Source organism: Fukomys damarensis, unplaced genomic scaffold, assembly GCF_012274545.1.
Source record: "Fukomys damarensis isolate Sample0158 unplaced genomic scaffold, DMR_v1.0_HiC HiC_scaffold_14, whole genome shotgun sequence".
NCBI classification, from domain to species: domain Eukaryota; kingdom Metazoa; phylum Chordata; class Mammalia; order Rodentia; family Bathyergidae; genus Fukomys; species Fukomys damarensis.
Genome location: NW_022900926.1, coordinates 25,623,709 through 25,648,312, shown reverse-complemented (window position 1 = coordinate 25,648,312; position 24,604 = coordinate 25,623,709). Strand labels below are relative to the sequence as shown.

Sequence of the window (24,604 nt, the reverse complement as noted above, 5' to 3'; positions counted from 1 at the left end):
AAAAAAAAAAAAAAAAAAAAAAACAATACCAAATAATGGTTTTCTGTCCACTTTGGGAAACAGTGAACCATTAAGACTGTATTTGAAGTAGCTGTTACTAGAAATAAAAACAAATAACATCACCAGTAAAAATGTTACAGAAATTGGTCTTTTCAAAAGTGTTTTATCATGGTGTCATGAGATAGTATAGCTCTTTTTACTTTTTTTAAAGCTCCTTTTTATCTGTTACTTCAAGTGAGCAAAGGAAGGCAATTCACTTAACAAGAAAATTACTTGGATGTCGCAAAAAAATTTTTGCAATATTAATTCTTTTTCTCAAGGTCAGAGACCAACCTGATCAAAAAGCTGCTTTCCAGTGGTATTTGGCTGGATGGCGAACTCCAGCTCCGCATCCATGGTGGTAACCCGGACATTGATCTGAAACAGAACAAACAGTCATGCTTAACTCAGGACTCCTTTCTCCTGGTGCCCTCCTGAGCATTCCACAAAACCAAAAGCCACCTGGCAGTGCGACAACAGCATATTCTCTGACATCTGTTCTCACACTGGTCACAAAACACACACTGCACACCGAGACCATGGACAGCAGTCTGCGGTCGCAGCAAGCGCAGAGGCTGGATTCACATACACGGGTTCTCTGCTTTAATAAGTTCGGGATAAGTGGCATTTCTAAAAACTACTAACTGTTAATGGTTTTTCTGCACACCCGCTCACAGCGCTGAGTGAGGCAGGCAGCACCCGAGGCACCAGGCAGTAAGTGCAGGACACAGGAGAAGCCAAGCACCACAAAGTTTGGGCAACATTAGGAACCAGCTGAATGTTGAAGTGGTGAAGTGACTAGAGACACATCAAAGACAACAGAATACTATGGGGCTATTTAAAATGGTAATTATGTATACAGCAGAAATAGGAAAAATTGTGCCCAGAATTAAAAAATGTGACAAGCAAAATGGAACATACTCTATCCACCAAACACGTAAGATCTATTTTGACAAAACAGCAGAGTGAAATGCTAGCATCAGGGTGACAAAAAAGCAAAGGGAACTGAGGTGCTGCAGGTGACGGGAGGGTCTTACAAATATTTCTAATGTTGCCATACAGTTATTTAAAAGGAAAAAAAAGAAAAGTAATTTCAAGGCAGTTTCACATTTCTGACTCAAGGAAATCCAGATTTACCGAGGTACATAACAGGTACAGATGTAAGGCAGACAGACACTGCAAGTATTGGCCCACAGAGGTCTCGGCATCCAACCAGGGCACCACACAAGTGAAACATCAGCCAAATGTTACTTCCTACTTCAGAACAATTAGTCTTTTTTTTTTTTTCCTTTAATTTTGAGACAGGGTCCCGCTCAATTGCTTGCGTTGGGCTCAAACTTAAGAGGACAATCCTGCCTCAGCCTCCCAGTGTGCTGGATTATAGGTGTGTGCCACAATGTCTGGCCAGAGTTAGTCTTTATGAAGCATTTTCCCTAATAACCTTTCAAGACTGTGACAACTGAAACATACCCTGACATGGCCATCATCTCTTAAAGGCTTGCTGGCTGGTATTACTAGTATAGAGGCATTACTAGTATATAGAGAAGTGAGGCATGATTTTATATATGTAAAAAAAATTGTGCCCAACTCCGTAAGTTTTTTTTTTTTTTTTGGTACTGGGGATTGAACTCAGGTACTTGCACTTGCAAGGCAGGCCACCGAACCACTGAACTAAATCCCCGGCCCTTCCGTAAGTTTTTTTTGAAGAGACAGTCTTGCTATGTAGTTCAGGCTAGCCTCAAACTCAAGGTAGTCGTCCTGCCTCCACCTCCCGAGTGCTGGGATTACAGGTGTGCAACTCCACAAATTAAAGAACTAAGGTTTACTGAAAAGCAAGATTAAAGATGTTTTAATGTCTTACATCATAATGAAATATCGAACCCCAAATTTCTTTCATTTCCTGCTGGCAACAGTTTATTCTTTAAAAAAATTTTTTAAATTAACTTCTATGAAGCATAAAATAAAGCAATCTTTCTTTCAAATCTTTCAATTATAGTTCCAAGAGCATGTATTAGAAATGGGAAAATCAGTGTGAAAGTCCAATATCCTTACAACAAACAGCTCCAATCACAGACACTGAAGCCAACAATGACACATCATGCTCTACACACAAGTGGACAGAGTGACAAGACAGGGCCGAAAGCATTTGCTTTCTGCTAGTTACCGATTCAGAACCTCAATCACCAAGTCAACAGGATCTACATCTGTTACCTGGTAAGACAAACAGAAAAGGCCAGATTCTATGCAAAAAAAGCTCAGACTAAATTTTGATAATTAAATCAGCCAAAAGTATAAATAGAGACTAATTTTTAGAACAGATATTGGGAAATGAGAAGAAAATGTTCAAAACAGAAGGAGAGGACTGGGGATTTAGCTCAGAGGCAAGCACAAGGTACTGAGTTTGATTTCCAGTACAGAGAGTAGGGAGAGAGACAGGAGAAAGGAAAGAGGGGAGAGAGGGGGAGGGGGAGACAAAGCGGAGGGAGGGAGAGCAGACAGCAGAGAGAGAGGGGAGAGGCCAGAGGGGGAAAGGAAGGAAGGGACAAAGGAAAAAAGGAAATAAAGCTTTGACAAATGAGAAGAGGGGTTGAAGGGAAGGGAGGGAAATGGGAAACAAAAAAAGAAGATATATCATGTATAGGCACAAATTCCGTAAGACAAATATTACCATTATGTATATCTAAAATGTACCCCCAAATTTTTAAATTTTTTAAATCATTTCTAAGTTTAAGGACAGTGAGAAAAATGGCATCTGAAACTGAAGCTAATAATCACTTTTAAAAATGACATTAACCATTTCACAAACTACAGTACATTAGCAAGAACAGGAATTTAAAATGTATAATTTTAAGGTTTCAATTAGGTCACAATTTGACTCTAAAAGTTCACATGAGTTTTTAGCAAAGCAAAAAGTGGTACAATGAATATTTTCACTGAAGTCAGTTATAATGACCCAGTAGTGAGTAGAATGTAAACTTAACAAAAAATAGCTTACTGAAAAGTTTGCACACATCTATAAACTCACACCTTGTGTTACACACTTGGTGTGAGCAGCAGCAGCAGCAAAAGCCAACACAAGTCATCCGGCAATCAGTCCCCAAAATTCTTTACCTATGCTCCAAGGGAAATCATGACGTCTGGGAGAGAAGCTTACAGACCGTGTATCTACCAAGCAGGTAAGGTGTTTCTGCTTCTGCAATAATACATAAAAGTGGGTCCAGCAATACCAAGAACAGGCTTTCCTTCTGCTCAGTCCCCTGCTTCCATCAAAAGCAGCAAGCCCAGGTCTGACTGAGGACATGCCAGGATTTTTACTTTAGTAATCCTCCCCTAAAATAATCAAGTCAACTTTAGTATACAGAGCACATCTCTATAATCTCTATACCAAGGTTTTACATAGTAGGGCTGATGACATCTAAGGGACAGGTGAATGAGCACCATCTTAATGGTCAGTACCTAAGCTGCTTGGGGATAGTGGCTGGGGGTGTTGCTTTATCAGTCCTGACTCTGCAAAGTCTCCTGGAAGGCGCTACTGGCATCCCGGACAGCACAGGTGATCATTCTGCCAGACCACGCAGATCACCGTGTACTTCTGAGCCCACCACTAAACCCACGTGTCCCCAATCACTAGAACAGCTATAAGCATCCCACCCTCAACCACACACACTTCCCAAAGGCTGTAAGGAGCAAGAAAGGACTCCCCCATCTATGTTGTGGGACCAAGGCATGGTACTGTGTAATCTACAGGATGCTAAGCAGTTCTACATTTAGAACTATTATTTTGTTTATAGATATTTTAATAATGTGCTGCAGTACAGCATAAACGTTCATCAAAGTTTAAAATTAGGTATTTACTGAATAGAACATATTTTGGGGTTTCAAAGAAATCAAATGTCAGCAGCACTATCACACACATGGGTACAGTATGCAATAAATCATTTAAAATTTACGCCCACCCAACCAGGCGTGATGGCGCATGCCTGTAATACCCGCACTCAGGAGGCGGAGGCAGGAGGATTACTGAGAGTTCACAAAGCCAACGTGGACTACATAGTGAGACCCTGTCTCAAAAAAACAAACTAAACCAAACTAAATCTACCTCTCACAAAGGGCAGTATTTATATCAGGCTTGCCAGAATACCAGAAAATATATTTCCTTGCATGTTTGGGGGCAGGTAGGGGTGATTAAAGTTTAATTTTGTTCTTGTGCCTCTCACACGTGTACAGCCAGGTTGGTAATAGTGCAAATAGCTCACGTCTACCTTCCAAACACTCCTCTTCCACTTAAGACTAAGACACACAGCCCTATCTAGAGTTCTAAAATATTAAAACATGTAAGGAAAAAGACATACTTTACTATTTATCCTGGAAATTTATACCTAAGTTTATAGAAGCAGCACTTTATAGATTAACAATAATGGGGTCTTTCCACATCTATGTAGTGTAAGAATTTTGGAATATGATGTCTCACCCTGAACACCAGCCAGGAAAACTTGGTGCTGAGGATATCTTAACCCTTCAAAGTGATGTTCTAGAGAGTATTATTTGTCACACTGATCATATTTAACAGAAAAACTTTTCTTTTTTTTGGGGGGGGTGGTAGCCAAAAGTTGGTTTTTTTTTCAGTAAAAAGGATGAGCTTTTCACTTGTTACTAAAATACTAGTGTATGCTTAAAAAGAAATTCATAAAAGCAAAAAGAGGAACTTAATTTTATTTTAAAAAAGAAAGAATAAAACTGGCCAGCAAAACTTAAACCTAAGCAAAACTGCATTTTTAAAAAATGAAAACCTAGAGTTTCACACTAATTGTCCCAGGCCATTTAACTGTATTCAACATGTACTATTTAAAATATTTCACATATAAATCTAACTCCACCTTAATGAATGTAATGAAAATCTGATTAATACCAACTCTACCTTTTCCTTAAAAAATCTTCGGGTGTTCTTATCCTAGGTTGGTGTGGCTCACACCTACTGAACTAAGCTGATGACCATAATGGCTTTAGTCCAATGGTGTGCAGGCGTAGGCCCAGGCCCTGCTAATGTCCACCTCCCATGCCCCAGGGCTCATTCAAGTCTATGAACACCAACACCAGATGGTGCAGGGGTACCTGTGGGCACTGCAAGCACAGGGCAGTTAGATCTCCCCACCCAGAAGTGGTTGACCAAAGAACACAGCTACCGTGTATTGCAGCAGTTAGAACAACCCTAGTAGCTATTCAAATGTGAATGTCTGGCCCTTAGTCCATAGATCTGTTTCTTAAAGTCACCCAAGTGCTTCTGAGCACAGGCCAGATCTGAGGGTCAGTGGACAGCAGGAAGAGGACAGGGTGAGAAGACCTGGGTTCAAGAACTAGGTCAAGAACCTACTAAGAACCTCAAGCAGATAACTCCCTGCCCCTGCACCTCACCCACCTAATCTGTGACTAGAAGGTCTAGACTAGCCCTTCTGGTCTGCAGTGCTAGGCAGTGCACCCAGAGGCATGGGTCACAAGTGTACCCTGAATGCTCTCAGGTGGGGTGGCTGGGGCTGCATTTTTCTCAGGGGTGCTTGCACATGGGGTGGGACGGTCAATAACACTGCCTGACCACAAGGAGGAAAAAAACACTAGGGCGCTAGGAGAAGCTGACCAGGAAGGTTTTCATGGACAAAGAGCTTGCAGCCGTTTCTGCATTTTTCTGGAAGGAGAACTGTTCTCTCCAAGGGGACCTGCAACAGCACGGGATTAATGGCTCCAATGCCACCCACAATAAAGACTTTAAACCCCAGCCTGGTTCAGTTCTGCTTTTAATAACCTCAGTAACAGTTCAGCCTGTTAAAGCAAATAAGCCAGCCTCCCTGTTGCTCATCCCTCAAACACTGGGCTGTGGAGGACTTGAAGTCGATCCCTGATGCTCCCACTTGTAAAATGGAGTGGTTGGTGGAAATCATCTGGCCTGGGAGGGAACTTCCAACTCTATCTTGTGTGGCTTCGGATACCATCCAAGTTAGTAGCTGTGTAGTTCTCCGGAAAATGATTTGGCTTTGGAAAGGAACAGGGACCTACGTGGGTTGGAGTCAGGTTTTAAGGTCAGCTAGATCTCAAGTAGTTAAATTTCTTTTTTCTTGATTTAACTGAAAGGCTTTTGCATGTCTTTGCTACACTGCTCTAGTGAAATCCCAGGATCACCCTGTCTAGGCTTCCCAGGTTGCTCTCTCATGACAGCTTTTCCACGAAGTATCCCTAAGGACCAGGGCTGTTCAAAATACATTTTCCTTCCCCGTGTAATTATCAAAAGGGTATTCAAAATGTCTTTTAAGAGTCTAAGAATGAAAAGAGGGCAATTTAGGGCCAGGGATTTAGCTCAGCGGTTTGGTGGCCTGCCTTGTAAGTACAAGGACCCAAATTCAATCCCAGGTAACAAAAAAAAAAGAGGGCAATGAAATACTGTATTTTACTAACACCATGCATAATTACTGAACTTTTGGATTATGTCAAGTTATCACCCAGCTCTTTCATTTTGGTAGATCTAATTATGCAAGTTTTCCTTTGAAAAGGGTCATTCCTGCCCTGTCAAGTTGTCAAACTCAGTTTAAGATTACCTCTTACACACTTTTTACAAAGGAAATGCAAACTGCAATAAAAGCTGAGACAGGAGGGAAAAATCCAAGACCACAAACACATAGGCAACTTACTCAGCCTCCTAGGGAAGCCAATTTAGAATAGCTAAAACACTGTAGGGGGGAAAAAAAAAGTTTGCAGTGATTTTCTTATACACTCAAGAATGAGGAAAACTATTTTAAATAGAAAAGCATATTCAAATGGTGTTTGAATGTTTGAATTTCAGGTAGTGGATTTAGTGAATACAGAGTAATCTCCACCTATCACTCTACTCAAAGCTTAATCTGACCAGAGCCCAACCAGCCCCAAGATTACATTGAGTGTCTGACCTTTTGTATAGCTTAAAATATCAATGCTGTTTTCCAACATTCCAGCCTTCTTCCAAAGGTGCCACTTCAGCAACTTTTAACAACTCTCAAATATTTGGACAAGGCTTTCCAAATGCTTAGAAATGCTCTGCTAGGAAGTGGATACAGTAAGGCTCTCCCACAAAAGGGAGTAGGCTCACAACTGACGAGGAGTGATTTGCAAAAGTCCACCTAATTCAACACAGACAGTACTGTCTTTTGACTTGCATGTTAAGATATTAGTACTTTCTTAGTACTCTTAAGAAAAATGGCTTCGTGGAAAGTAATTTTCATATTATAAAATTCACACATTTAAAATGTACAAGTCAGTAATGCTTAGTACATAGAATAATGCAGCCAATACCTGCCAACTAGTTTTATTCTAATTTATTTATTTAGGTACCGGGGATCTAACTTGGGCCCTTGCACTTGCAAGGCAGGAGGCAGAACCACTGAGCCAAAGCCCGGGCCCCCAACTAGTTTTAGAGTATTCATCACTCCAGAAAGAAATCCCGAGTCCATTAGCAGTCATTTCCCACCATTCTTAATCCTCCATTTTATCAACTCACCTGTTTGACTCTATGAATTTACCTAATCTAGATACTGCACATAAATGGGACCTTTTAATATATGGTCCTTTGTGAATAGCTCCTGTTAGCATGTTTTCAAGAGTCATCCCTGGGACAGCACATATCAGAACTCCGTTCCTTTTTTTAACCATTTTTTTTAACCACCATTTGAACATAGCACTTTTGTCTATTCATTCCTCAGTCGAAAGACACTGGGTTAAGCATTTTATTAATTCTCTCCCTGTTGCTTTGCTTTAGTGACTGTAAATAAAAAGCGGCTCAAAACTGTAAAACTAGATGGGTCAATTTAATAATAAAAAAAAAACTTCAGTGGAAAACAATGATTTAAAAAAAATGATATTCATTTTAAAAACCTAAAGTAGCCGTGCGTAGTGGTGCATGCCTGTAATCCCAGCACTCAGGAGGTTGAAGCAGGATTGCTGTGAGTTGGAGACCAACCTGAGCTACAAAGTGAGTTCCAGGTCAGTCTCAACTACATAGTGATACCCTGTCTCAAAAAACCAAACAAAAACAAAAAACAAAAAAAACCTAAAGTAACTGTCTTTCTGTCTTTGGTTTTACAGTAATGGAGATTCCAACTTTTTAAAAGTGGGGGGATGGGGCTGGGGATTTAGCTCAGTGGTTCTGCTGCCTGCCTTGCAAGTACAAGGACCTGAGTTCGATCCCTGGTACCAAATAAATAAATAAAGGGGGGGTGTTGTTTAAATTTTGAAACAGGGTCTTGCTAAATTGTCCAGGTAGGGCTCAAACTTTCAATCCTCCTGCCTCAGCCTACCTGAGAGCCGTGATCACTGGTGTGTGCCATGCCCACCAAGTTTTAAAGCTCTAAGTGAAAGTAGTGTATTTCTTGAAGGGAGAGTACCAGCTGCCAAACGGATGGACATACAAGGGTAGCCTAGCCTATCCTTAAGGATCCTCCACCTCTACCGCACTGTCCTGAGGCTATCAGTAAAGTCTGAGACAGCTCCTTAGCTGCTGAGCTGCAAGGAGACCCCGCTTTCTTCAAGTCTTTCCCTAACAGGTGCTGCTCCTCCCTAGATCAAGTTCAGGCAGGGACTCAGCCAGCTGTTCCACATTTAACTCCAATGATACTCAGCACACCATAATCAGCACTCAATTACAGAAAATATTTTAACTGAACACCTCCTTTATGGTTTACTTTCCTGGATTAACCTACCTCCTCCTCCTCCAGCTCCCGCTGAAGGAAATGTGTATTACCAGGAGGCAGCCTGAGCCACATCCCTTCCGGGTACTTAGGAAATCCAGCCATCAGCACCTCGCATGCATGGACCTCAGTGCCCTCCAGACCTATGCGGCCAAACTGAACGCACAAGAAGAATCACTTGGACAGCTTATTAAACTGTTCTTGAGCAGGACTCCAAATTTGCATCTACCAAGCTCAGGGGTGATGTCAATGACAATCAGTGCTCTAGGGACAGAGCCTGGCATGCTGAAAATGCAAAGAACCCCACTCCTTAAAAAAGACCGGCATGGGCCAGGGATTCAGTGGCACCATGCCTGCCTGGCAAGCACAAGGTCCTGAGTTCCATTCCCCCGCAAAAAAGAACAAACCCAAAAAAACTGATGCACTCACTGCTGCTTATGATCCTCCAAGGGAAAAGGTCTGTTCTGAATCTCCATGCACTGGCATGAGAGGTCAAGTCTCCTTTAACGAAAGGCAAAATAGATGGGCCCAAAGTCCTGCACCTTCTGAATCCTTTCTTTGAGAAACATAAAAATCACCATCTTCACAAACACAACACACGGTGGTCATGTTCCACAAGTGCTAACCAACCGACCTCCGTAAAACATTACCCTGAATGCTGCAATCCCTACAGCCTGGTGCAGAAATGCACAACCCTCAAATTCAGCCAAGGTAGGCAAAACTGGAAGGCCCCGGAGCAGAGACATTGATTGTGGGTTACTGGTTTGGTTGCTTTTTAAAGCTCTTCTCCCTCCACATTACCACCCTTTCTGAGGGTCACAGTAATGGCTTATACATAAAAGATAAATTTGTTTTCAACTATTAAGACAAAATGTCTTCCTTACAAGTACAGTGCCACTCCCAACAACAACTGCTTCAAGAAATGACACAAAATATTTGCATTTGAAAGGCCAATGATAATGTTTTACGTTGTTATAGTTTCTAGTAAGCGGACTTGGGAGTGCTCAATTTTTACTCTACAAAAGCAGCCCAGTACTCTTGTGTTCGCTCTTAAAAGGACAGAGAGGGCCAAAAACAGGAACCACTATGCTGAAGGTATTCACCAAAATATCAAAACGCCATCAGAAGAACCAGTGCACTGAAGGTATTCATCAAGATAGCAAAACATCATTGCAGAGAGATGAGTAACATGCAAATAGTGGTCCCCTTTTTAAAATTTTGAGACAGGGTTTCACTATGTAGTCCAGGCTGACCTCAGATTCATGGCAATCTGCCCGCCTCAGCCTCCCCACTGCTGGGATTTCAGGCATGTGCCAAAATGCCTGGCTAAATGGCAGTCCTCAAAATGCTGTTTTTCGCACAGTGGAATAAAGTTCATGTACACAACAGTTACATGACACTATCCTGATATTGTGCTTGGCAAAGGCATCTATGCCACTCATCAACTGAGAGTCAGTTCTTCCCTAAACATCTCACCACAGGAGGAGCCGTAGGTCTCCAAGCACCCAACGGCAGGTTGGCCAGAAGAAATTCCAGGGACACACATTCAAGCTCTTATCACTAGTCTTCCTAAGTATTCTTACTGATGTGTAGTGAAGGCAGAAATAACAGGATAAAGTAAAAATGTGGCAAATCTGTAGTCCAGTGGATGAGATGAACACACTGTTACTCCTTTCTCAGGCTCTGTTATACCAGACCATCTTTAAGTTAAAACAGACCATCATTTAATACTAATTCCTCTTCAACGTTAAAGAAGACCATGGGAGGAAAAAAAAGATCATGAAGCTGGGTGTAATGGCACATATCCACAATCCCAGTTTCTTAGGAGGCTGAGGCAGGAGGATCACGAGTTAGAGGCCAGCCTGGGCAGCTTAGCAAGAATTTCTCCAAAATAAATTGCTGGCCAGGCATAGTGGTTCATGCCTATAATCCCAGCACTTGGGAGGCAGAAGCAGGAGGATCACCATGAGTTTGAGACCAGCCTGGGCTACATAGTGAGTTCAAGGCCAGCCTGAACCGCATGGCATGACCTTATTTCAAAATAAATAATAAATAATAAATAATAATAATAATAATGTTGGGGAGACAGCTCAGTGGTAAGCATTTCTCTAGCATGTGTAAGGCCCTAGATCCCATCCCTAGCACCACAGAGGAAGCGGGAAAAACACCTGCACAAGAAGAAAGCTTCTTGATCAACGGGCTTAAGACTGTCAGACCAAAGGCAGGCAGGCAGGCCAGTTTTGGGGGGAAAAAACGTCAGGCACACAAAATGTCTGTACAACAAACCAACAAAGACAAATGGGTAGGATAAACACATTCTGATCAAAATATCCATGTCTTTTATTACCTAAATATCAATAAAGCCATCAAAAGTCACAGCTGACTAGTTGTGCACCTGTCACAACTCTGATAACCACTACACAGCACCCTACAGGGCCAAAGTGCTGGCCTACAGCAGTTCAGCTGTTCCTCAACCTTCCTAGAATCCACAAGTGGCTGTCACACTTCCCAGTGATGCAGACCCAGTGGCCAGCATTAGCTGCTTGTGGACCTCCTGGTGCTCACAGGAGAAGCTGTGGCTCTTCACTGTGGACACAGTTCTTGCAACAGTGGTTCTTCCCCAGTAGTAAGTTAATCGGCCAAGAATTCAAATTCATCTCCACACGGGAGCTGCCAGCTGCCGGAAGGACTGAGCTCCCTGAAAGGAGTGTTCAAGACACTAACCTGCCCCACCAACATCATCAATACCTTCCCTGCAGTGCCCCTCCTTCCTGGGAGGTAGGAAAAGCACTCTGGTTAGTATTTGCCCAGATGCTAATCAGTGAGAAATGTGGGGTCACACCACTGAGTGCAAAGTCAAAGGGACCAACTTCTCTCCCCAAAAACCCAAGTAGCTGTAACTACAGTTTGTTAGTCAAGCTTAAGAGTACTCAGCTTTAAGAATGTGACTGTAAATTTTAACTCAAAATAGAGACTTTGAATACTGTTTCAAATTTTAACTGCCAGCAAATCTGGCAGAAAGGGAAAAAAAGAAAATGTGTTATGGACACAAACCACGCCCCATGACGAATGCAATCACTATGTACTGCAAACATGTACTAATAAAAGTAAATTTAAAAATTTTTAAAAAATGTAGGAAGATGCTGGAAAGAGAAAAACAAAAAGGAGATTACCAAAACCCACATCATTTTGTTTGGAAGGTTTTATGATACCTTTCTAGTCCTATTTATTTATAATTTTTTATAATTCACTCTGGAATATATATTTCTAACTTGATCAGGACAATTTCGTTTTGTGTAGAAGCACAAAACATACATTTAATATCCCTGCCATGGGGCAACCAGCCTGGCCCAGTTTCCTGAGGACCAGCGCAGGGGCTACAAGCCTTGGTGACCCCTCCTCCCACCATGGGGCAGACACTGGCCTCAGTTCACAGATGCGAAGAGCACTCTGTAAGAACTTCTGGGGTCACTTTAATTACAAAATTCAACATCACATCCCCTCAGTTCTTTTCCAGACCATTCGCCCCATTTCCCCACCACCATTTGGTCCAGTTTAAAGCATAAATGCTAAATTCTTAATATGTTATTAGGACAATAGCACGGTATAGCATTAACACTGAAGCTGGGTCATCCAGTAACTTATGTTGCAGATATCTACAGTTATATAAACGTATCTATTTCAAGTAGAACTAAATCTGTGACAAAGTGCAACTATTTTGTAGGGTGACTCTGTATTATTTGGTGTAAGATTATCCTACTGACAACCTTTTTAAACACAGAATCTCACTAAATTGTCCAGGCTGGCCTTAAACTCATGATCTCATGATCCTGCCTCAGCCTCCCAGTATCCAGCACTAAAGGCATGTACCACCATGCCCAGACTGACAACTTAAAAAAAAAAAAATGGTTGAAGAAATGAAGGCTTAAGCAATTTTCTCAAATTCTGATAATCAAAAATACTCAGTATAGTTCTCAGGTGTTATTCCTAAAATCAGAAGCTAGTAATTTGAATCTTTCGAATAGTGAAGTTTTATTTCTAAATTCCAGGGTGAAAATTATGTGAAAGTTTCTTTCTCTCTCTAAAGGGAGAGTCCATATAACTAGTATCTATCCCAAAACTTCAAAAATATGTAATGAAAACTCAAATCTTAAATAGCTCCTTTTCCACCTCTGAAAGCAAGCCACTTCCTGCCTCCAGACCCACTTCCTGTCATGCTAAGGCTGCTTAACAAAAACAAAAAGCAGACAAACCAGTCTTATTTGTACTCATTATGATCACAGAAAAATCACAACCTCAGAACCAGAAGGAAACTTTCTGAGCATTCACTTAAAAAGAGGGTAACCTCTCTACTTCAAAACTGAGAACAGTCTGTTCTGAGCTTTCCTGGCTGTGCTGCTTGCTCACTCACCCCTGCCGGGTTCTAGGCCTGTGCACACACCCTGACCTGCTAATGGTCTGTGAAAAACGCTGCTCCTACACCCTGTACTACCTACCAGTTAAGTGGCAAGATGCTTTGTGTGTGTGTGTGGCTATCCTTATGTAGTCAGGACCAACTTCATTCACACTGGGAATGTGTACAAATATAACATGAGAACTAAACCACAATTATTGGACACCACTTTACATAGGAAAGGGAAAAGAAATAATTGAAGGATATTATATCAAGCAAAAGAAATTATTCTTTAAAGAAACACAACCTACATTCTTCTTTCCTCACCCTGAAGGCAGGCAAAATAAGTTCTCATTAAGGTCATTTGCTCTTCATCTAATAAACTCATGAAATTTTGAGTCTTTAACATGTGATTTCAGTTTTACTAGCGGTGCCACACATATTTCAGCACCAATTTAGCTCATGGAAACATGCAGCTAATTATACACATACACCAGGATCTTGTAAAAGACAAAAGCATGGGAAAAGCCAAGATGGCTATTACATGCTATGATGGTTAAGGTGGCTTTTCTTTTCTTTTCTTTTGGTACCAGGAATCGAACTTGGGACCTTGAGCTTGGGAATCAGGCAGCGGAACCACTGAGCTAAATCCCCGCCCTGCGATGATGGTTTTTAATCTAGACTCACAAAATATAAGTAAATTCATTATCCACCTAGAATGCACTTTTTTCTTTGTTAATTTAGAAGTCTGTGAAGAGTTTTCCCTTTCTAACCTAGTACAGTGATAGGGGGAACCTGGAAAACAATGAAAATGTCAAAACAACATAATTCCTTTGCTAACCTGTTATTTTGGGGAAGGACATTAACATCATCTAGTGCTATTTCTCAAATCTCTACCACTCATTAAAATCACATAATCAAGTTGAGTGTGGTGGTACATACCTAGAATCCCAGCACTGGGGAGGCTGAGGCAGGAGGATTACTACCAGTTAGAGGCCAGCCTGGGCTACATAGTGAGTTCAAGGCCAGCCTGAACTACATAGTGAGACCCTTGTCTCAAAAAACAGAAACAAAAAATAAAACAAATCCAAACTAAATCAGTAAGCTTGCAGAAATTTGTTTGACTAAGCAAATCTGAACAAAATATATTTCTAAACATCTTGTTTCTGCATTTACATTATCACAATCAAGTACTGCATGTTATTATATCCACCATAAGAGATTATAGTATGTACACCCAGTGGGCATGTGACAACCTTTATTTATCCACCCCAACCCCAATTATTGGTTGGCTGTATTCCTCTCCCAGACTCCTTGCCTCCATCCACAGTTCCAGGACATAGACTACATATGGACCTCTTCAAATGGCTGTGCAAAGTCCTGAGTATAAACCTCATATTTTATGATGTTCATTCCTAATTTCCAAGTGTGAGACAATATCTTGGCCGGAGATTTGGCTCAGTGGTTCCGCCGCCTGTCTCACAAGCACAAGGTCCGGAGTTCGATCCCAGTACCAAAAACAAACAAACAAACAAAAAGATAATATCTTAACCTGGTGTGGCAGCTCATGCCTATACCCCAGCACTCTAGGAGGCTGAAGCAGAAGGAATGAATGTAAGTTTGAGGCCAGCTTACAACTTAGTAATAGCAAGACTGCCTCAAAAAATAAAAAGGACTCAGATGTAGCTCAGTACAAAGGTCAACAGTGTCAAAAAGAAAAAGGTGAGTCTTGCTTCCACCCGGGTTACAGCACCTCCCTCCCTTGGGCATACAGAGTACTAGTGGAATAGCCGGTAACCAAGAGTTCTATGTGTTTTCATGTCAAAGGCAATTCTGACAAGAAATTTCTTTAAAACATGTGGGGGAGGGAGGGTGAGATAGCCCAGGTCAACTTCTTAGTTGATCTATTCAAATCCTATAATGCATCTGGTAGTCTCATTTTTACACTATTTCCACACTGTCTTGCCTAGCCAGATTTTTAGTAAGACACCAAGCTCTTCCCATCTTACCTCCTCCTCAAAGACCCACTTAAAAGTCTGACCCAAAGAACAATGTATTATGTAAGAAAATACTTCACACCCAGATGCAACACCCCTCCTTAAGTAACTCAGGCAATGCAGCACCTAAGGAGAACACTACATTAGCATATAACGTAGTTCAGAGAGACCAATCCCAATCTAATTATTTATGCTCTAAGACTTTACTGAGTGATCTGTGGTTGATTTCTCTTTAGGAACATAAGGAGCAAGGCTGAATCGCTAGACAGGCAGCAATGGAACAACAGGGAAAATACTGCCAAAACTGTCAACTTCCCTGACCCACAACACCTGAGATCTACGGCAGCCTGGAAGGCGAGGAAAGACTTCCACCAAATCTACAAAGAGTGCAAGCAAGGTCTTGGTGAAAAATCATTGTGAAATGTTGGGACCCAGAAAAGAACAATCAAATATCTTAAAAAAAAAAAAAATCATTGTGGCTCCCTGTTTCAACACTGAGGTGATTTACTGAAAAGCTAGCATACATCATACCCTGCCCAATCACAAGTCACTCTACTCTGCCCAACAATTTTAACTCAACCAACAAAAAGTAAAAGAATAAAAAATAACTCTACCTTTTGGCAAAGCGTAGATGCAGTATTCATACTCCTTCTGGACATTATATTAGTCTCTCTCACTACAACATAGCTTTTGGCCCTCAGGTAGGGCCTGCTCCCTTTAGACTGCAGACAGAAAGGCTATTAAGTCAGACCTGTGCCTGCTTTCCTGGGCCTCTGGACACAGGGCGACACCAGGTCAGTGTGCATTTAAGGCTAACATGCACACATGATAAATTAATTCTGCCATCATTTGATGTGACGGGGGGGGGGATTCCTTGAAAGGTCCTTGTAACCTTGGTGGAGTATGCCTGTAGTCCCAGCACTCAGGAGACTGAGGCAGGAGGATTGTCTCAAGGCCAGCCTAGGCTAGTGAGTTTGAGGCCAGCATGAACTGCACTGTGAGACCACCTTAAAAAAAAAAAGTGGGGGTCCTTGTATTTACCAATGTATCCCTAGGACCTAAAAAACCTGACACAGTAGGTATTCTATATGTTGGAGGCATGCAGACACCCTTCACTGTGGGAACAAAAGGATAAAAGGTTAAATCTATTCACAGTGTTACTTCATTAGACTAAGTCAGAGGGAAAAGAATGACCCTCATGAGATGGAAAAGCTTTTAATCAGATTAGAACTCAGTAGTTACAAGCAGAACACAGCCTTTCCTGACAAAGGCCAGGTGCCTCCTGCGGTCGCCACAGGTGGGCACACAGGGTCTTGTTTGCAGGTGTGCAGGCAAAGGGGAACTGAAGAAACCTGCCCCAGACTGCCCACTGTGAGGCAGGCACATTCACCTACGTGTTTATCCCCTACTTATCTGCCAATAAAGCAAGAACTTAAAGGTTGCTCTACAAGTAGATAATGATGCTCTTTTTTGGAAACCACCCTGCCTTTGCGGTCAGGAAAGCCAGGGCTCAAATAAACAAGTATGAACATGGTTATAGGAGATGATAAACCCAGTAAAGTGTAAAATCCAGCAAAGGGTGGGATGGTGATAGAATGGTCTAAATTTGGGACTGAATTATGACACTGTTGCCAGGCATGGTGGTACACGCCTGTAATCCCAGCACTCGAGGCTGAGGCAGACTGCCAAGCCTGGGCTACATAGCAAGACCCTGTCTCAAAAAGCAAACAAACAAACAATTATGATACTGCCTATAGTCAAAAATTCACATACTGTTACCAATGATTAATTAAGAAGGTAATTCACTAATATGACATTCTCTTTCCAACTCAAACATCAGATACAAATTGCTTTCTCCAGCATAGGCCAGAAATCTGTCATTGGATGATGGCTTAACGGGTATGACAATATACTGCCACTTTCTCTATGAAACAAAGAACCAGCGCGAACACAGTCTTGTTTAAAATAATAACTCAGCACCAACCATGCTTGCTCCTTGGTGACAGTTTTTACAACAGATGTCCACTCAGGGCACTCATGATGCACTTTATATACCAGCTCACAAAACAGTCTTTGTTCCTTGAGGATTAAAAAAAAAATTGGAACCCATAGCACGGCTCTGCTTCCAAATATTAGTCTAGCCATAAAATATACACAGTTATAACAAAGACAACAATAATTACCATTACTCTACAAGCAGGGATTGGCAAAAAAAAAATTTTGTGAAGAACCAGAAAATACTTTAGGCGTTGAGAGCTTTATTTGGTGTCTGTTGCATATTGTTTTTTAAAAAAAACCCTTCAAAAACAAAAACCATCCTCAGCTGGCAGACCTTATACAACCAGGCCACAGTCAGTAAGGGCCTGCAGGTGGTAGTTTGCGTGCCCTGTCCTTAGGTGAAAACAATTACATATTTACACTATCTGATATGACCATTATCATTTTAACAGAGCAAATGCTGAAATCATCTTTCTCAAGCAGAAAATAAGTTGTGGAAAGTGACTTCAAACAAAAAGACTGGCAAAATCTGATATACAGTACCTGTAATGTAGCTTGACCCTCGGGTGATATCCGTTCCTCTATTTTTATCCATAAAAGTTGGGTCAGATGTTTAATTTGTCTTTAGGATTTGTTTTCTCAAGTATATTAGGATTAAAAGGATAGTTATGTTAGAAAAGTATTTTCCATTTCCTTTGAAACAGCATTACCATTTATAGGTGGCAAAAGAGCTCAGAGAAGAACAGAAACTGGAACCAACTTCTGCTGCTAGAGAGGCATCCTGTGTAGCCCCAGAATACTTCATGGCTGGGCCTTGTCCCACCCTAGCTCCGTCTGCTTCTGTTCGTCCTTCTCTTACAGAACTGCACTGGGACTCTGCTTAAGCATCGTGTCCTTCATCAGGCTGAGACAAAGTTGATCTCACTCTGTTTTGCTGTCTGGGCACTAAGCACACAAGGGCATAGCACAGGGCTTCCACACACAAGGAAGGAGCCCATAGGAGCCATTAAGGGATTCTAACAACAAGTTCACACAGGATGGAGGAGGAGAAATCTGAGCATCCCTTTCTACTGACATTACATGTTGCTGTTTGACAAACTTCACCTGGTTTACAGGAACTCAAAAAGTTCTAGCCAACGGGTGACAATGAAAAACATCCATGAAAGAGAGACTGCTCACAGCATGTAAAGGTCAGCTGTCTGAATCTCACAGATACAAGCATATCTTAGCTTATTTTATATAATATCCTTTTCACTTCAACTTTTTTAGCTAGGTGTGGTGGCACATCCCTGTAGTCTAGCTACTTGGAAGGCCGAGGCAGGACTACTTGAGTCCAGGAGATTGAGACCAGCTGGGCAATAAGAGTAACACTGTCATATAAAACAAAAAAACTAACAAAATAAACTGTTTTAAAATCCCATTTTATAGATGACAAAGTTGAGGTATAAAAATACTAACGAGCTTGCCCAAGAGCAAGAAGGAAATATTTATGGTTCTTTACTTTTATTTGGAAAAAATGATGTTAAATATATGTTAAGCATTTTATTTTACCCAAAAATTAGAGTTATGATACAATATTTTTGTCTGGTTACAAGTTATTTACAGAAGCATTAAGTTCCTATGTCAACAGGTATGGGTGGTGAATATGTTAAGGGGAAATAATGCAACTTCCTGATCTCTTCAAATAAACATTCCCTATTTAATTACAGGTAATAAACACTCATTTAGCACTTAAATTAAAAACTAGAGTAGCTGAGGAGTCTCAATGCAGTTACTACTGAAATGAAATAATATATAAGGGCTAATTTAAGCATTCCTAAACTTTGAAATCCAACTGTGAATTTTACTGCTGATTACTGAGACAAAATATCCAAGTACTAAAAGAAATCAGGCATACTAAACCATCTTACCAGTTTCCAAACTATGAAAGATACAAAATATGTAAGTCTAAGTAAGAAATAACATTAAGAAGGACCAGGGATTAGTTCAGTGGTTCTGCTGCCTGCCTTGCAAGCGCAAGGACCCAAGTTCGATCCCTGGTACAAAAAAAAAAAAAGGGAATTTCTACCAGGGTGTATACCCAGTGGGAGAGAACTTGCCTAATAAAAAATTTAAGGTCCTAGGTTCTACCCTCAGCATTACCAAAAAAAAAAAAAAAAAAAAAAAAAAAAAAAAAAAAAAAAAAGATGGGGATATTGTAATTCAATGAATGACAATGTTTTCCTTTCCCAAAATGTAAGTTAAAATTATTAAACTTATTAGAAATCACAACACTATCATTTAGGGCAATAACTAACAAGTGATGCCAGTGTGGAAGGACTAAAAGAATGAGGATTGGCTTTACAAGGAATGTCTAGATTCTCTTTAAAAAAAAAAACAAAGCCAGGCACTGAGGTGCACACCTGTAATGCCACCTGCTCTGGAGGATGAGGCAGGATTCCCAAGTGCAAGGTCAACCTGGGCAACTTAGCAAAACTGTCTCAAAATAAAATTTTTAAAAAGAGCTGCGGATGTAGTTCAGCGATAGAGCAATTGCTTAGCATGTGTGCGGCCTTGGGTTCAATCTACACCAAAAAGCAAACAGCCAAACTTTGAGACACAACTGGTCACTGCCAAATTAAGTTTTGCTGCTGGATGCCCTGTGGAGAGAAGCTCACACCAAACAGCTAACTCCCTTGTCTTAGGTGGCCTTGTCTTTCTAGAGCTGGAGACCCATCTTGCAATCTACGTTTCCCTACCCTCATAATCCAGATACCGATAAATAAATGGCACTATCGCACTGAAGCTGGGCTTGAGGAAGGTAAGAACTTTCACCTGTCACCGACACAAATTTACTAACAATGCGTACGAAACCAGACTCTCTAGCTTCCCCAAAAGCTGGTTCTTTTCCAAGATTCCTTATCTCAGAGATGGCCCCCACCATCCATTCTGTTCTGTAAGCCTGCCCAACACTTCCCTCAGCCCGCACATCAAGCCACCAGGGCCTGCCAATCTACCTCCCCGAGAACCCCCAAGTGTATCCACTTCTGTGCTCCCACCACCCCTGGTCCAAACTAACCATCTCCTATAGGCTACTTATCCACTTCTCTTCCCGCAGTCTCACACTATAGGCTACAGTCAGCTTTCCAACAGACCAATCTGACCACATCACCATCTTCGAGAAGGTCAAAAGCTTGAGGCAAGATCAAAAGTGCCTGAGCAAGGCTGACTAGTCATGGCCTGACCTCTGACTGCCACCCTAGCCTCACAAGCCTTCTTGTGGATCCCAAGCCCAGCCCGCCCCCCCCACCCCACTGCTGGGCTGGAGTTGCTGCTCTGCTTGCTGAGTGCCCTGCCCACTTCCCACTTTGTGCCCCTTCATGCCCTACATCGCTCAGCAGCCCTCACCCCCCCGCAGCCCTCACCCCCCCAGGCTGCTCTCCTGACCTCCTGCTCTCAAGCACCCCACACACACTGCGTGCACATCATGACCCTCTTCAGGCACAACTGCCAGAGCTACAGTTCTGCATTCACTGTGATTACTATCTGTCTTCAAGCCAGACTGTGAATCCATGATGACAGGGCCTACTTCTTTCAGTGTCTGCCACTCAGGAGCTTCACGCAAGCTCAGTAACTCAGCAAATGTCTGCTGAACTAACTGGTGCACTATAAATATTCATCATACCTTGCAGCCAGACCAGTAACCCTAGCCAGCACTTCTCGCCCCCACATGGAGAAAATGTAGCTACCTAATTCACCATCTGCGCACTGTGATGGAGGAGGGGTGGAAATAGTTCCATGTGTTCTCAACGAAGGGTGAGGGCAGGAGAGGTTAAAACATAAGTTTGTTCAGCAAATTCTGTCTCTGTTAAAAAGACTCAGTGGAAAAGCAGATATTCTCAACAAAGATTAGGTTATCTCAGAACTTGTCTTAAAATATTAGAAACTTCCACAGCAGCACTTTAGACACCAACGGACAAACCTGGTGACAGCTCTACAAGGTCTTGGCTGGCTGCCACCTCTTCGAAGAATACCTAGGCTCAGGGTTTCCTCCCCAACTTTCCACACCTCCTTTCTATCCCAGGAGGAAAGCAAGAGGGGGAAAGGCAGGAAGGAGGAAGAAGTGCCACAGGTCACCCAGCCTGAAAGGGCGACATAAGAACTACATGCTTAATTAGCTCCAGGCCACATAGCAGCCACTCCTGGAGATGCGCCTGGCACAGGTCTAAGTACCCTCTGGAATGCCAGTCTGCCCTCCTGGGAAACCCGAGTCTACTTAAAAAGCCCCAAAGCAGCCGAAGAAAACACCAGACAAAACAACAGGCCACAGCTGTCTCTCCCCAAGAAGCCAGATCCCTCTAGGCAGGATTCAGCTGAAATGTGGTCTTTCCAGCCCGATGCTTGATCCCCCTTTCACCCTATACCAAGGCTCCATCCCTCTGCAGAAGCTCAGCCGCAGCCTGTGTCACCCTGCATGCCAAATGGACACTCCGTCTTTTTTAAAAAGTGCTGCTCTACTGGATAAAGATGTGGTTTTTCTATAAAATGGAATACTACTCAGCCATAAAGAAAGAGAAAGTAGATTTATTCATAGGTAAATGGGTACATTTTGAGGATATGCTCCTAAGTGAAATAAATAAGTCACACATATGCAAATACTGAATAGTTTCTCTGGTGTGAAAAACTAAAATAGTACTCAAGATCCTAACAGGACAATTAGCAACGTGAAATAGGAAGAAAGGACCAAAGGTGTGGGACAGTGAGAAGGATAGGGAAAGGGGAACAAGGGAAGAGGAAAAAAAATATGAGAAAATGTAAAAATGGAATTAAAGTGTTTGAAGGTGGGGAGGGGAGGAGGGGGTGAAGGGAGGGTGGGGACAAGGGGAAAAAATGAGAACCAAGACCTGGCATGCAAAGGTACAAGATCCCAGTAATGAATGTAACTGTACTGTCTACCTAGAATGTACCAATAAATTCAATTTAAAAGAAAAAAAAAGTGCTGTTCTAAGAAGCAGTATTAACAGAAAACAGCAAATGAATATTATTTCATTTATACTGCATTATGAATAAAGTCATCTATTGACTCCATTTCGACAATCAGGTGTAAACCTGAAACCTCAATGATTCAGATGTACCCATTTTGAGGTGTGATTGGCCTTTAATCCTGTTAATCATTCAATCCCATGGAAACCACTTAGAGGAATTCTTAGTTTAGGACAGAATTAAAATCAACAATGCTTTGTGCCACACGGTGGCACACACCTGTAATCTGAAGGCTGAGGCAGGAGGATCACCTTGAGTTTGAGGCCAGCCTGGGATACATTTTGTGTTCAAGGCCAGCCTGAACTACTTAGCAAATCCTTGTCTCAAGTAAAAACAAATCAAAAGTAGTCTTTCAAAAACTTCCTTTTGCTATTGAGGCTGATAAACATGGTAAAGGGCCACTGTCCTTCCTGAGCAATTTTAGCAACTTCATTTTGTCAGAAGCAACTTTTAAATTCTTACCCACCACAAAGTACCTTTAAAACAAAGATTCAAACATACTTCCCATAAGAAACAAAAGGCTTTAAAAGGAAGGGTAATCTGATACATAGTGCCTGCCACATGGATGAACTTTGAAGATACTACTTATGCTACAGGAAATGAGAAAGCCACAGAAAGAATCAGTAACTGTATGATTCCACCCATTCGAGTTCCCAAGAGAAGACAAATTCATAGAGTACAATGGTGGTTGCCTGGGGCCAGAGAAATGGGGAGTTAGTATTTTACAGGGTGCTGCGTGTCAAGTTTGGGGGGATGCAGATCAAGAGCTGGATGGTGGTGATGGTAGCATAACAACATGGAACATCTTTAATATGCTGTTGAACTGGACACTTTTACAGTAAGATAATCAATTATGTGCTATGTATATTTTACCACAATTTTTAAAAGAATAAAAGAAATTACAACTCCTGAAGAAAAGAGAAGGAAAAACAGTGAAAGCGAACAGGTTAGAGACTTAATAGCCGAGTGCTGCCTCCTTTAGAGAAATCAGGAAAACCACACCAGGAACTAATCTATGACCACCCCTCTCTCCCTGTCAGAGTTAGGAGTTGTAAGATTTTGGCTAGTTTTACATCATAGGTATTGTAGAGCTTGGATGTCAGGTGTCACTTTTAAGTTGGAAATGAAAAGTTTGTGGCAGGAAAAAAATTCTGAAGCATGAACTCTACCTTGTGCGTGGCGCTACTGGCTTGAAACTCAGTGCTTCAGGCCTGCGAGGCAAGCATTCTGCCACTAAGCTACACCCCAGACTCTGTCTCAGGAACTACTTATCTGGATGGTATAAATTAGGCCAAAAATTATACCGGCATCTAAATCTCTTACCACAGTAACAGAGCAAGTGCTTTAACAGTGGAGTAACACCTCAAATGAAGAAATTCTTTCGAGAACAAAATTTAATACTTTAAAAAAAAAAAAACACCCATGATTAAAGAATCAAAGTGTCTGAAAAACTAGAAATCGTACTTTGAAGATTCCTACTTTCTCCATCGTGATTCAAAACTCAATCAAAAAATGTAACTCTGGCTAGTGTCCAGTCATCAGCTCACCAGAGTTAGAGCAGGTAGTGCATATTCAACTTTCTAAGAAATGCCACTCACTAGGAACCCACCTTGCTCCCTAGGCCTGGCCAGCAATCTCAAGAGACTCAAGGACAGAGGTGCTGGCACGCAGCACCCCATTCAGCTGACTTTCTCGAGCAGAGCGCGACCAGAGGCCCTGGGAGCCGCCTTATCAAACTCCTGGGCTGCCTCATCTGCAATTCAAGTCCGCGGCCAAGCCTTTCAGAGATAGAAATCCTGCTGTAACCAGCAAATTCCCCGGTTAACTGGGCAGCGCGTCAAGGGCCCGGCGGAAAAGGGGTCCGAAAAGAGACTGCCGCAGCAGAGCCAGAGTCTTCTCTCCAAATGCCCTTCTCATCGCCCCAGAAACGTGTGGGTTGCATGTGGCTTTGAACACTTGAGACACAGAGAGGATGCAGGTCGTCGGAAGCTACCTGACTCTTCCCGAGATTTAACCTTTGCAAGAAACCTTAAAGTTGCATTCGCAGGCAATTTTAACACAGATGGAAGCCTCTGGATATTTACGAAACAACTTCGGGGACGGGGGCTGAGAAATGACTAGAGCGTTAATCACAACGGGGTGGTCTGACCGTCTCACAAAAGGGTCAGCGTCCGATTTCTGTCCTACCCACTTAAAAAAGTACCCTTTTGGACCGAGAACAGCCCCACCCCTCATGCAGGTGACCCGGCCCGGATAGAGGTCGACTTACTGGCTTCGGCATTTTCGGTTCCTGTTGGGGGCGGGTTGCCTCGATCTCCGGAAACTCGGCGGTGCTCGGGCTGCTGAAAGGGATCAGGCAGCCGAAAGGGCTCCGGCGACCTGCAGTCAGAGCGAGGCGCTCAGCGCGCGGGTTTAAGAAGCGGCCGGGCGGTGCCGGCTGAGTCACCGCC

At 42.2% G+C, this 24,604-nt stretch overlaps 1 protein-coding gene across 2 annotated transcripts in view; it reads right to left on the bottom strand.

Annotated features, from left to right (window-relative positions):
- Ezr (ezrin) overlaps positions 1–24,604 on the bottom strand; it is a 46,486-nt gene that overhangs the window by 20,158 nt on the left and 1,724 nt on the right. The window contains exons 3-4 of one of the 2 annotated variants that reach the window (XM_010625242.3): positions 24,424–24,533; positions 334–417 (exon numbers count right to left, since the gene is read on the bottom strand). In XM_010625242.3, the coding sequence (XP_010623544.1) occupies positions 334–417; positions 24,424–24,533 (194 nt within the window). Of the gene's footprint in view, positions 1–333; positions 418–24,423; positions 24,534–24,604 lie in introns of those variants that run through there. The other variant, XM_010625243.3, reaches the window with a different exon arrangement.